The sequence below is a fragment of the Lethenteron reissneri genome, chromosome 13 (assembly GCF_015708825.2).
Source record: "Lethenteron reissneri isolate LAM-NWPU_2019-01 chromosome 13, ASM1570882v1, whole genome shotgun sequence".
Taxonomy (NCBI): domain Eukaryota; kingdom Metazoa; phylum Chordata; class Hyperoartia; order Petromyzontiformes; family Petromyzontidae; genus Lethenteron; species Lethenteron reissneri.
Genome location: NC_083791.1, coordinates 11,843,600 through 11,857,849, shown reverse-complemented (window position 1 = coordinate 11,857,849; position 14,250 = coordinate 11,843,600). Strand labels below are relative to the sequence as shown.

The following is a 14,250-nucleotide window of genomic DNA, read 5'->3' as shown; positions in this document are numbered from 1 at the left end:
AAGCGTGTTTTATCATTTGACATCGGTGACCTTTATTGAGACTGGAAGTCCTCGAAAATGTCACGCTCATGTTTTTGGTTACCATGCATGCGCCCACGGTCCCACATACACGCTTGAATGCACCGCACCTGGCACCGGAGATCTGTACCAGGGCCACTCTGGGAAGGTCGTGGTTGTTAACGTAGCGTGCGTTGAACGGCAGTCATGTATTGTGCAATGAATAGTTATTGTTGCTCTACTGTGCAGTGTATGGTGATGTTGGAAGTTTATTTTATTTTGTTTTAACCAGGAGAGAACTCTCGAGAGCAGGATAGAGTCTCATGCTGATGCTGCTGTTGTTGTTGTGTGTGTGCAGTGGTGAGGCAGCATGGTGAGGAAAATGCCGCCGGCCAGCCCGACCTTCTCTCCTCATTGCCAGAGGTAACCGTGGCGGCCCGTATTGCCACCGCCCCCACGCCACCGCCACCGCATTCCGCCGACAAAACACGAGAATGGCAGCAGTCGAGGTTTTGTTCAACTCGTCGCGTTGACTTAACGCAGTGTAATCCATAATAAAGGGTTTTTAGATTTTTTTAAAATCGCATAAATATAAATGTGTCATTAAACTCGGCACCACCGACACAGCCGATTGGTAAAGTTTGTCACGTAAACAAAACCTGCCAATTGGTTATGACTTCAGCACACCGGTGTGTGGGAGAGTAAACCCACAACATTGACTTTACTTAACCTAGTGTTGTTTACTAATTTTAAGATGAGGGCCACATTCACCGATAAGACATCACCAGTGTGAGGGCCGCCACACATTTGAAACATTTGGGTTTGACAGCAACACGAAGATGATGGGGGGGGTTTCACATTTGTTTATTGTCGGGGGACAGCATGTCAGGGGCCGCCAGTGGCCCACGGGCCTTGCAATGAAGAACACCGACTTAACCAAACTCATGGAGGCGAGGGTATGATGGCAGTACAGCAGTTGGGTTAATTGCGATCTGTACAAGGATTCCGTGTAACCCCTTGCACGTATGGGTTTTCCCTGGGTCCCTTCCCCGTTTCTTCTCACGTGTATCTAACTCACATTAACGGAGTTGGCTGAGCCATACCAATATAGGAACACAGAGCTTGGGAAATTGTTGTCACTGGTTCTGGCTGCCTTCCTGCCTGCCTGTTGATTCCCGCGCGCCTGTGCGTAAACTGTGCACGTTACAAATTGTGCAGCGATTTCAGAAGCAAATTGAATGAATGGCACGATATGAGCATTTTAAAATATTACTGAATATTATTTTCCGTTCAACAGAACTTTATGGGCAAGAAGCTGCAGGACCTGGAGGAAAACTCAAGCCTGGCGAGTGGCAAGGGGGCAGCCCGACGTGCCATGTCACATGACATTCACTCCACTCACTCCGACATCCCTGTCAACCACATGGTATTATTGCCCACGATCTACCGTACAGTATTAGATTTACTTGTTGCATCGCAGGGCCGTGAGAGATGGTGGCGGCTTATGGGGGGGGCTTCATCCAGCAGTGGATTGACCACGGCTGATAATGATGATGACGAGATCCACGATAATCATACCGTCTGTTTCAGAATATCGTTACTAGGTGATTATCGTTTGTTGTTTTATGTTTCTCAAATATTCTGACCTGACAAATCTATTTAAATCAGCTTAAGCATCCCATGAATCACGTGACTCCTGTGTGCCCAGCCCCACTCCGAACCCCTCCCCTCTCCCCACCACCCGCTGTGAAGACAGACGCTGCTCCTCATCCGTGTAGCAGCAGCTTGAGGCCCTAATGTAGCCTCTCCCTCCTCCCTCTCCTCATCTCTCCTGACCCTTTGCTTCCATTTCTCTGTCACTTTCCCATCCTTTTCCCATTCTTTCTCTTCTCTCATCAGATCCCAAAAGCTAAGCAAAGCAAGGTTCACCTCGAATAGTGCTTGGATGGGCGACCACCGTGTATGATGGGCGTTGTAGGTCATTGCGTGGCAGTGTGCTGGACATTAGCGCAGCAAAGTCAATTGTACCGTACTTCTGTGCTCCTGTGAATGCACCCCAACTTTCCCAGCCCACACTGATGAGCGTTGTGAAGTATAGTAGAAATAACCCACAGGGCTGCAGGAGGCCCTCACCCCGTAGTTTAGACCAGGGCCGATGATGGTGACGTCAAGGAACTGTGTGTTGTGCGGCAGATTCCACCGTGCAGTGCGCCACCAACAACCATCTTCCCCCAGCACTCCATCATCGGCCCTGAGGATGAGGACTTTCCTTCAGACAGCGAGCAGGTAAGGCAGGGGTGGGTTCAGCTGCATGGAGCGCACACTTTTCTCCAGCTCCCTTTGCAATTGTCAGTGCTTTGTACGTCTGTATGTTGAACTTATTTCGCACCGTACGTAGCCAACCGTGCTAATCGGAGGTGCTCTCAACCTCTGCTTTACAATTAAGGTTGAATGCACTTGAATTCCAAGCTGAAAGCAGTTTGTAACCCAGCACTGCGGAGGCGAGGGTTCGGCGGATCGCTAAACGTCGTGAAACTCCCCGTGGGCGTCAAGCTGTCGTACTCTGGCTCGCCGGGAGAAGTCTGTGCAGCAGAAATTGTGGACTCCACCTGATCCATCTGTGTGGGGTGGAGTGTTGCCCCCTCGCACGCGTGGGTTTCCTCCGGGAGCTCTGGTTTCCTCCAACATGTATGACCACTCATTAATTGCCAGATAACTTTTTTATATATTGAGGATCGCAGACCTTGGGCTATGTTTAGTGGAGGATTAATGACTAGTTTATTGGCATAAAATTACCACCACATGGTCTAACCCAAAAACAAATCTCGATTAATTATATTGGCTATGAAAACCTACCGTTTAAGTTAAGGTTGAAGTGTTTATGCATTAACTCCATCCACTTAAAAATTTGGATTTATTTCACATCTAAACAGGACTGCATGTCGAGATGCTGCACAGAAGCATTGTGGTGTAATTATTGTCTAGAGAGAGACAGTCATTGGGAAAACCTTTAAGGAAGGTCTTGAGGTTAGTGGAAAGGGGTAGGAGATGGCGTGGAGGGGAGTAGAGTGAGATCAATGGGGAGAGGTAGGTAGGGGCGCGTCCGTGGAGGATTCTTGAAGACGATGAGTGCGATCTGGGATGATTTCCCTACCTCAGTCAAGCCGAAATTGATACTAATAAACATTGCACAGGTAAATCCTCTTCAGATGTCCGGTTCGTAAGCAGCACGTGTACGCGTGTACAGGTGTGCGCACGTGTGCTTGGCCGATCCTTGTACCAGCAGTCCGCTCGGGCTACAGGGAGATCTTTGTGTGTGCGCGTGGCTGCAGGCCGATAACCAAGCGGTGTTTGCGCGCCTGGAGAGGGTCAAGGAGCGGCCGGCACACATGGCGGTGTTCCTGCAGTACGTGGTGTCCCAGCACGACCCTGCACCGCTGGTGAGACCTGTTTGCTGAACCGGCCGATGGGTGGGCAGGCGCTGTGTCCTGTGTGGGCGGACTGATGGTAGCGCTTGCTGTGAATGAGGAGCAACGTCCGTACCGGCTGGAAACGAATAAGAGCGATGCTACACGCACAAGGTTGTTTTTAAGACGGCAAGAGGCACGTCTGTAACCACTGGATCGATCCTCCCATAATGCCTTGCGTGTCACGTGACAGCAGCGTACTGCGCGTTTAATGAACGCAACCTTTTATTTAGAGCAGCAACTGAAAAAAATAGTTAATCGTAGCCGCGTTATTTTAGCCAACAGCAGGACAATGAGACAAATGTGTCCCGGTTTCACCCTTGTTAGGGATCGTCAGGACGTCCGTTGATGCGGTTGAGCAATGAAGTGGCTCGTGTGCGGGTACTAGGTGGATTGTCGCATCGCAGGATCACTAGAGATGGCGGCAGATTGGGGGAGGCCTTGATCCAGCAGTGGTGTGACCATGCCTGGCCATGATGATGCTAATGCATTGAACGTGTACGTTGGCTGTTGTGCAGATGCTGAATCTGATGGCAGACGCAGTTCTACATTCGAAGGAGCCTCGCAAGATGTTTACTTCCCTTTACATGCTCTTTCTCGATCGACACGCGGTCAGTCACCCAGGCACGCACGCATACATGACGTACATCTGCAGCCGCCACAATAGCAACCGCTGTTCGCCGCTAAGTGGTTGTAGGAACGTCACCACGGCGCTTGGGTTAAGCAAGCTGCGTGCACGTTGAGGCCACGTGTGAAGCGTCAAATTCTCACTAGCAGGCGGTTATGGATTAACTTAGTCGACTGGCAGCCACTCGCCACGGCGCATGTGCCAGGCTAGGTGCACTTTGAGGCCACATGAAGTGCTGAAATCTTGCCTGCATGAGGTCACGGGAAAGACTCAAGTGTTGTGGGTTAACTGACTGAGACTGGCAGGTCTGCACCCACACACAAAACACTGTACCACTGGCTGTTTATGCAACACCAGATGACACCACTTCAGAAGGTGGAATTCTGTCGTTTGTACCCCTGTGTGTAAATTTTATCAATTTGTACACACAAACACGTGCATCGTCGCGTTTGCCAACCTCCCACACATGTACAGCAGACGTTCCAGAAACCGATGAAGCAAAATCAAATATTTCGATTTAAAGCTTTCGTGACTGCAGGGATTCATCTTCTTGGTTCTTTCGGTAAAGTCACGTAGAAGGGAAGTAATAAAATAATAAAAATAAAACATAATAAAATAATATTTTTATTATTGTATTACTTTCCTTCTACGTGACTTTACCGAAAGAACCAAGAAGACAAAATCAAATAGATACAAATTCAGTGTCATGTGTGTTTCTGCATGTGACTCGGTGTTGTTTTATACCGTGCACTGTGGCCAAATCACCCAGAATGTGCCCAATCTCATCAGATCTCGGAAGCTAGACATACAGAGCCCGGATAGTGCTTTGATGGACAGCCACCATGCACGCCAGGGTGTGATGGGCTGCCGTGCACGACTCTACTACGTGGTGGGCAGCGGGGGGCAATGCCATAAAATCCATTGTTGTCCTGTCCATGCACGCCTCCAGAACTGCGCTGCCTGCCCGCCTTGGTCAACCCACATTTACCAGCAAAGACGAAATAATGGGGTCAAACATAGCGGTCTGATGTGTTATCAGGACATACCGCGTGTTGATGGGCATTTGATATCCGACGCTTCTCTCCGCTTGCTGGGAGCTTCTTCAGGAACTAAATAGTCGGACGTTGTGCCAAACGACACGCGATACGCCCTTTTTGTCGGAAAGCAATGCAGTGTCACGGCGAAAACCTACGCACAAGTGTTCCCCAAATAACCCCCACGGACCCGCATGGCATGGGGAGGCCTTGGTCAAGTGGTGGACTGGCGAATGGGGAATGGGGTGCCATGGTGTTTTGTCTTCTGACCGTGCCACGGCGGAGTTTTGATGCCTTTGGTGTTGAAGTGCGAGGTTGTGGTGTTGGCAGCGCGTCCTGTGCTCACTCACGGCGTCGGTTGCTGTACCTGTTGCCGTGTTTGTTTTTTACAGCCCTTGAAGGTGACACTGGCAGATTCCATCCAGAGCGAGTTTGGTAGGTTTTCTCACCGCACGCATCCACTGCCGTGTCCTTTAACTGCAAGTTTTTTGTCGCGAGAGGCACGCTTGGATTTACGCCAAGATGGAAAAATGAACACGTGGATTAGAGAGCTTATGCAGGGCTAAGGATGACATATCGACCTTTAAGAAAAGTACGTGGGCTTGGGCAGGACACGTCACGGCTAGAAAGAACGTCCACCGAAGGGATGGAGCGATGAAATTGGCTCGTGTAGCAGCTGCCAGATGGATTGTTACGTAGCAGGAAGGGGGCTCGTTGGGGACTTGGTGAGGAGGGACCCTCGCGGTCGGTGCTGGAGGTCTGAGAGCTGCTACGCCTGGGTTGCCCACATGCTGCTTAGACCGATTTGGGAAGCGTGTTTTTTTTTGCTTATTTTAGAGCCACAAGTGTTTTCAAAAATATGAAGGAGGCATCATCGCAGCGATCCACCACACCACTACTCCTGGCGCAACCGTCTGGCACATTAACCACCTCAATCTAAATGTATAGCTCTTACTCGACCATCAACATCAGCCGTACGAAGAAGAAACAATAGTATTTACTATCCTCGAAACCTTCGCTGCATATTTGACCGAGTGTCACATTTCTTTGCAGATGAAGCCAAAAACCGGGAGGATGTCCCAGAGGCAACGCTGGGAGAAGCTCGGGAGAGCGTGCTCAGGGTCATCGAGGAGCAACTCCAGGACTACAGGCACGGTCGCACTGACCAGCAACCACTAAACTAAAACTAAACAACTAAAACCTTCTTCTCAACTCTATTTTTATTTAACCAGGTAAGACACACTGAGCTATATAGATATTATTCAGAAGCAACCTGGCCACAAATGATAGCTCAACAAAGTAGATTATCATGCGAAAATGTATAGGAGCCATATGCTCTAAACGCGCGTTGATTTTCAATGTGGAGGGAAAAACAAGAGAACCTGGACAAAAAGCCACGCGACCACGGGGAGAGAGAGACTCCAAATATACAGGTGTCAGGGTCGGGATCTAACCCACGACCTCCTGTATACCCGGCGAGATGGTTAACATTTTCTAGCCACCGTGACGCCCTCTCACCCACGCGACCCTCTCCCTCGCGCGATACCCACGCAGGCCTCGGCCTTCTCGAGGCCTGGTTCAGCTCACACCAACCACGTGATCCAGCCCGGTGGCCCAGGGGGAGAGCGAGCAGCTAGCGGTTGGCAAGGAGTTTGAAATCCTAGTTGGGGGTCGACTAGACCCATCATCGTTCCTCTGGGGTTGATAAAATTAATATAATTTTGTGGACAAGTTGACAGTGGTTGTCCTATGATCAGACTCGCCACCGACGTAGGAAAGTTGAATTTCCACCACTGGCTGTATGCATCGCCTCAGTGTTCATTTGAGCAGTAAATCACTTTGATTTGTATCGATTAGAGATGTCCTATCTGCTGCAGTACTGCCACCAGTAATCTTCTCGTTGGTGATCTACAATGTATAAAGCACGCTTTGACCTTTAGGCATATTTTCCAAACTTAGGTACAAAATCATTATTTGCGTCATTGTGGAGAATGAGTAACAAATTAATGAAACGGACAATTCCCCTCCTCACATGACCTTCTGGGAGTGGTTTTATTAGCATTCAATTAGTACAAGAAAACTGGACCAATTCCCACATTCAGTGGCTCATCAACAGTCAGGCTTGCTTGCACCAATGCTGGCAAAATTCCCAATGTTTATAGGCAAGCACCAGCTCTGTTAGATACGGAGAAGATAAGTAAATAGTAAATCACCATGGAAGAGGACAACACGACTGTCTGCCGCATCACTGACACACGTGCTGCGGTCTGCTACACCAGTGAGATGCCCAGCTGTCTCCTACAGCATTCAGAGATGCCCTGCTGTGGTTTCTAGGAGCAAGAGTGAGATGGGTCTCGGAAGCTTCTACGGGGAGAACGAGTTAATGAGCCTGAGCGGGGATCAGGTGGAGGAGCGCATGGCGGCTGAGCAGCTCTGCGCCAAGCTCATGGACATCATGTGAGTGGGAACCGCTGCTGTGTGTCCGTACGCCTGCATGCTTTAACGGTTGTTAAACGCTAAACTGGCGCGGGTCAGCGTGAAATTACGCACCAGTTTGTCTGTTGAAATAGATCATGGCGCTCGCAGTTCATTACGCGTCCCGTCACACGTGTGAGAATTTATTAGTTCAGATTCCATCATCATCATCAACCATGGCCAATCCACTGCTGGATGAAGGGCCCTCCTGTCAACGCCACGGCTGCCGTCCCTCGCAATCCCTCGATACAACAATCCGCCCAGCACCTGATTTCATTGCTCCATTGGACGTCCTCTCGGATGCGCTCTTTTCTTTGATATGCAAGTGTAACATCTAGGCCAATGCAGTGAAACTTACACCACAAATAACACTGAGATGAACACTGGGAAAGACGTTAAGAGCAAGACAATAATTTCCGGTGCCTGAATAGAACCGTGACTCACAATCGTGACAGTTCGTTGAGTCCTGGCGAGAGTGAATGGTTACATGCCTGTTAGACGGTGAGTGTGCGGTGAGTGCGCGGTGAGCGTCGTGATGCAGATAACATCGGTGAGTAACAGCTGCACGTCACCTGTTGTAACGAATGCAACGGTGGCTTGTAATAGATGAAATTAATAATGGGGTGGGATGTTGGCAGCAGCAACAGCTGTGATTGTGATAATTACAACATTTACAATCGTAGCAAACATTATGGAAATCATGATGAGGTAACTTACCTTCGGGGTTAGTGGTGGCGCATAGGTTATCACGCTGCGCGATGAACCTAGCGCACGCTCGTAGCTAGCATCAGTGGTTCAGAGTGATGTCTTAAACTGGTTCTGGGCACTGCCCTTCAGCAACCCGCACTGACCGGCGTGGGGAAGTATGGTCAGTCAAACACCCGAAGACTGACAGCATTTTGGAAGCCCTCATCCAGCAGTGGATTGCCATGATGAGAATGGTAAGTGAATGAATTAACGGTGGAGTTTGACTTGGTAATCACAGGGAAGTGATTTGTATCCTAATATTGTTTTGAATTGTCCTTACTTACAAAATTCTAATATTTTCTTGTGTTTTGTTTGTCTTTCTAGTGGGAAAATGGAGGAGGACAGAAGGTAAGATATATCTTAGTAGTATTATTGTAACACAAAAAATAAGAGCTGCGACATTAAACGATGGGGGAGCCACCACAGCGGTGCAATGGTTCGCATACTTGACTTGCAATCCAGAGGTGGCACGGTCGATTCCATCTCCCGGTGTGGCAGTTGAAATCATGATGGGTGCCTTCCATAGAATCCCCCTCGCCCCCACTGCCGCCACTGTCCACCCGGCAATATGAATTGGTGCACTCACCACAGTCAGTCGGCATGTTGCGTGTGTTGGGGTAAAGTGTGGGTACTCTGACCTCTTCCAAACACATCTGCTCAGCGCGTAAGAGCAGACTGAATACCCGCTGGAGCCCTCTCCCACAGAGGGCCTTCTTCTACCATCAGTGTCGTGAGCGAGCAATTGCAGGGCCGCAGCTTTGCCATTGAATTAAATGCCCTTGAAAAAGAGGCTCCTGGTTTCAATGAATTCTTGGCTGCTCATGCACCGCTCATCTGTCCATCTCAGGGGTGGGGGTACCTCTAGGACTTACAAACACCTTTTGTGGGCAACCACACATTCACACGCACGCTCTCCTCGCCCACTTCCATCACTGCAATAGGCCCTGGCAAAAACTCGGTGCTATTGCCAGGTTGAAAATATTCCCCTCCAGGTATTCGGTAGATATGTGCCCTATGGAAGAAGTAAGAAAGAGTGTGCTTGAAAGGACAGAGATGTAAATGCTGAGATGGATGCTGGGTTATATTTCTTAAAGAGAAAGGAGACAGAATTAATACATTTCAGTGTGAGCAGGGATTACTCATATTCGCAATAAGGCCACGACTTAAATAGTTTGGGCTTGTGGACTACGGATATTCGAGACTCACAGATTCGTATATAGACCCTGAGGTGACACGGGCTATGGAGATGCCACCGGTGCATGGGAGGATACGGTGGAGCCAGATACGACGGCAGTGGATGTGACGAGCAGGCACAGAATAGAATCTCATGGCGAGAAAAAAATCTGAGCACCCGACCTCGCACAATAATGGAACTGTTGGTGAGAAGAAGTAGAATAAGAGTACCTGATTAGTGCCGCCTGCATGCTTGTAGTGACAGATGAAACGTGTTGTTGGATCGTTTCTCAGTGGTAGGCCTCACGTGGCCTCGGGCTGTGGGTCGGTATACACCATAGGTAGCAACTGCTTCCAAGTGTGTCCTGAGTTCCGCTTGCGTTGGTGCGTGCGTGTGTGTGTGTGGCTCCTGCTGCTACCTCTAGGAACGCCATGGTGCAGGTGATCACCACGTACATGCACGGCGTCGGGGTGAAGATGAAGTGGGCTCGTCCGGTCCCCTCCCTGGAACGGCCCCCTTCCAGCACCGACAAGCGGCTCTTCAACATCCTGCCCAACAAGAAGAAGGTCAGGGAGGAGCTGGAAGGGAATTGAGGCCGTACGGCCGTTCCGGATGTTGAAAGTGCAGTTAACTCTCGGTTATTCGCGGGCTGGTTTTCCGCGTTGTGGATTATCTGTGCTTGTGCAAACAAATCGGATAAATTTGCGCACGCCGGTTCAATCGTTAGCCATTCGTCGTGATGGCCGAGCAGTCACAAGCAAGCTGCTCGCCAACAAAGCCTGACAAGCACTCTCGCGCCGGCTGCGTTGAGTCAAACGGCTGCGTTGACTGATGTGTGTGTGTGTGTGCGCTCTCCGCGTGGTCTCCGTTGGGCAGCCTGTCCCCAAGAAGGAAAAGGATCTGATAAAGGAGAACGACAAGAAAAGATTCTCGTTGTTTCAAGACAAATGGAAACGGGATCGAGATAAAGGCAGTCAATTCTGTGAGTACCGTGCACGCGTGCGCATGACTTACGGTCACACGTTTCAATATGTGCGTGCGTAGCTCCTCGTTCATTCCACTGCTAGATGAGGATCTGCCCAAGCCATGCGGGGTCCGGCAGGGTTTAGTTGATGATACTTCGGCGCGCTTGTCCCCATGCACGTTTTGCGGAGATGGGACACGTGGACGTGGTTGCCTTGCGGCCCTGTGACAACGCACAACGTAACCAGGGGTCGATAACCTGCGGCTGTGGAGCCGCATGTGGCTCTTTAAGGGCTGCTTCGTGACGTTATTTATTGTAAGGATCACCGTCTCGTATTCACGTGGATTCCGGCTCTTGAAATTTTGAGTTTTTTACCGAATTCTCCAAAAAAATTACTCCTCTTCTTTTACTTTGGTTCCTGACCCCTGACATATACGTATCGCTAAATATAAATGATCACATGCACGATGTGACTCGTGTGTCGTGAGCCGAAGAATAAATATAATAACCACTAGCAGCCCGCACCCTCCTCTCCTCGTCCAGGGTGTGAGAGTAACTTCTTGTGTTTTGTGATCCCCAGATTTCCCTGCGATGCCTGTGGCCAACCCATCCGATGGTAATTCTGCCCACACTCCTCATCATCCGATCGTCGTTGTCTATAAATCAATCGGCAATTGGTTATCGATGCCAAGCGTCGTGAAGTCGATGATCAAAATCCTGCTTGGTCGTCATGAACGATTCAGCCGAGTTGTTACGCGCGAATGCTCCAGTCGCATGGCGCTTTGCAACGTGTTTGGACACTTAAATCAATTTGTCCATGGGTCAGAGTAGGAACTGGTACCACCTAAGGTAGCAAACATTTAGTCACAACTATTTCTTCATATACTGCCATTAAGGGTGAATTATTTGATCACCTCCACTCATTCTCAATGGTTATCACATCACTTGCTTTTGTTGGACACAGAAATAAATTGGAACAGCTAAAGTTATGCCACCTTGGCTGGTACCGATGAGTGGAATATCCGCCCGGGGCTCCTGGACCCAGGGCCTTCACGCTGGTCAGTGCAGGTTGGTGAGGGGACGGTAAACCGACGATCGTTTTCTTACGTAATTCTTTTTGCGTGCATTAAAACGGAAACGTCCCCTCTTCCGTAGCAATACCCAGTGATACCGACGACCTAGAACGTGGAGTGAAACACTGACACTCAGTTCATAACACAAGTTAAGGCCACTTCAACCTTTTGCTTTAATGCCTTTCCCATTGCACTCCCCACACATTAAGACACAGTAGACGACGAGGGTGGTTCACGGTTAACGCGCGCTCAGATTGCAAGCCACTGGTTGAAATCCAGGGGCGGTTTTCCTCCGGGTTGGCCCGCGCATCGAGCAATTTCTGCTCCCAAGCTTTCCTCCACGCACCACCGTGGGCATCTGGGAGGAGTTGTCGATGCCCGCGTGTCTGGTGCCTGCCGGAAGCTCGAGAGTAGAATCGTGAATCATTTCACTCGCGTTTGGGAGCGGCGGCACGTGTCCCCCTGGCGTGTCTCACCAGCGTGCCTCACCAGTGTGCGGGGGACGTTGTTTGTGTGCGTGTGTGGGCAGCAGGCCGCTCAAGCTCTCTGCCCAAGCTGCCCAGGCTGGCGGGCCCCTCGCTCGACGTTTACGATCTCTCGTCCGAGTCCTCCTCGCCCGGAACGGGGGCCTATCCCAGCATCACTCCCAGCAACAGTTCCTCGCCGCGTCTCCTCCCGCGATACCCAACTGTGGACGAATCGGACATGGAGAATGGTGCGCGACGACTCGTTCTCTCGGGCTGCTGTGCCTTCATCAGCATCGTCATCAGTACCATCATCGTCATCGGTGTCATCTTCAGCAGAAGCATGATCATGAGCATGGTCGTCATGAGTATCATTGGCATCAGCAGTAGTATCAGAATCATCAGCCGAAGCATAACCGTGAGCATGATATCATCAGTATCATCAACATCATCAACATCATCAGCAGTAGCATCAGAATCATCGTCTGCATCGTTATTTTCAGCGTCATCATGTCAGCATGAGTCCCTTAACTGGGCAGCAAAAACAGCTTTCTTAGCTTAATTCCCAGCCATGGATAATGTCGGTGGCGAGTAATATCTGAGCACATCCCAGGCCTCCGCTAGGTCGACTAAGCCTTAAGTGAGTACCCCGTGCTGTTGTGCTGTGCCGGCCTTAATCAGTGCTCACTAAAACCACTTTCCCCTAAAATCTGAATGGCTATACGGGGGACCTTTGTCTTGGTTCATCTTCATAGTCTGTAAGATTACCAACCAAAGCTCGCTCTTTCCACCCTTGAGTGTTCAAGAAACCCGTGCCGGCCTTCATAGATGCCAGCTAACAGCACTCGCGCCAACAGCCTGTGGAAGACTAGACGGGGGATCTTTTGTGCGTGCGCGCGTGACCAGGTGGCGTTAACCCTTCGATGGGTCGCCGTTCCTCCGAGCAGCTGGGTGCCACGGACGGGCGCACGCCCAAGCACCGCGTGTCCTTGGAACCCCCAGTGGAGCCCTCGCCGATCCCCATGGGGGATGAGGATGGAGGGGACTCGGACAGGTACCCCTCATCGTCGCCTCTGCGCCGTCACCCCGCTCGTCACAACACCGAGCCTGCACACACACGCACAGCCAAGCCAGCAGTCAGGTGGCCAGGCAACTCGGAGCGCTTCGCTGGCAATGCCGAGTTCTTGGGTTGGAATCGGTTTCAGGCATCCACTCTTAAGTGAGAAGGGCAATGCTACATTCGCAGTACGACCTCAACGATATACGCAAAACCACAGTGTATTAAAACAAACTCTAAGGTGATTTAGCTTATAACACATTTAATGGCCTTGTTGTATGATGCCACAGCTGTACAATTCTAAAAGAATTACGTGCCAGTGATCAATCCAGGTTCTCTAGTGTAGTGAGTTGATGATCTCAACCCCCGTAACTAATGACTGCACGAAGAGAACCCCATCGTATTAAATTTGATTCTCCACTCGGAATACATTACACCAGCGCTGGGCGTTAAGCATATCATTTTGACCATCATACAGCGGACACTGTCGTCAGTGGCGGAGTGGGTAGGAAAGTGCTGCCCCTTAATGTTGGCACCAGATGTCATTTCACTTGCAGGGGTCTCAGAGGGAGCTCTGTATGTAATATTCGATTCTATGGCTTGTTTTCACTTGCGTCACTGGCTATCAGACTCAAATGTACTCGGTCCTTATGGGATTCTCATAGCGGTGCTCCCTTCCCCCCCTACACCCCCCCCCCCCACCCCTGCCGTGCAGTATAACCAGCCAGACGGTGTCGGAGTCGGAGAACGTGAGCCGTCAGTCTATGGTGTCCGTGCCCTCGGAAGACGACCAGTCACGCGAGCCCGAGGAGCTGGAGACGCCCAACTGGCAGCATTCGGTCGACCCCGAAGTGCTTAAAGACCTTCCCGTCATTGAGGTCAAGAGGCAGGAGGTCATCAACGGTAGGCCGTCAACGGTGTCGCTCAAACACGCCACGCTGTGTTTGGGTTGCTGCTTTGTGGCCGTACTGCGCGGTATCGTGCGGTACAACTCCCGCAAGCGATGCCACCGTGGCGTAATGCTCGGCACGCTGGTCTTGCATTTCAGTTCTGTTAGATCCGGCCGGTTCGATTCCTCCTCCCCTCTCCCACCGTCCTCCCTCCCCGCTCCCCACAGAGATATAAATGGGTATACCACAGTCAATCGGTAGGCCACGTGTGGTGCGATTC

The 14,250-nt window shown here is 50.5% G+C and overlaps 1 protein-coding gene across 2 annotated transcripts in view; it reads left to right on the top strand.

Moving 5' to 3' along the window:
* The window catches only part of LOC133342119 (rho guanine nucleotide exchange factor 11-like), a 48,150-nt gene that overhangs the window by 15,621 nt on the left and 18,279 nt on the right, over window positions 1-14,250 (top strand). Inside the window, exons 10-24 of one of the 2 annotated variants that reach the window (XM_061551067.1) lie at window positions 356-420; window positions 1,295-1,423; window positions 2,191-2,283; window positions 3,330-3,437; window positions 3,983-4,075; window positions 5,519-5,561; window positions 6,180-6,276; window positions 7,461-7,583; window positions 8,673-8,696; window positions 9,947-10,088; window positions 10,399-10,504; window positions 11,067-11,102; window positions 12,092-12,274; window positions 12,930-13,077; window positions 13,796-13,983. In XM_061551067.1, the coding sequence (XP_061407051.1) occupies window positions 356-420; window positions 1,295-1,423; window positions 2,191-2,283; window positions 3,330-3,437; window positions 3,983-4,075; window positions 5,519-5,561; window positions 6,180-6,276; window positions 7,461-7,583; window positions 8,673-8,696; window positions 9,947-10,088; window positions 10,399-10,504; window positions 11,067-11,102; window positions 12,092-12,274; window positions 12,930-13,077; window positions 13,796-13,983 (1,578 nt within the window). Of the gene's footprint in view, window positions 1-355; window positions 421-1,294; window positions 1,424-2,190; window positions 2,284-3,329; window positions 3,438-3,982; window positions 4,076-5,518; window positions 5,562-6,179; window positions 6,277-7,460; window positions 7,584-8,672; window positions 8,697-9,946; window positions 10,089-10,398; window positions 10,505-11,066; window positions 11,103-12,088; window positions 12,275-12,929; window positions 13,078-13,795; window positions 13,984-14,250 lie in introns of both variants that reach the window. The other variant, XM_061551066.1, reaches the window with a different exon arrangement.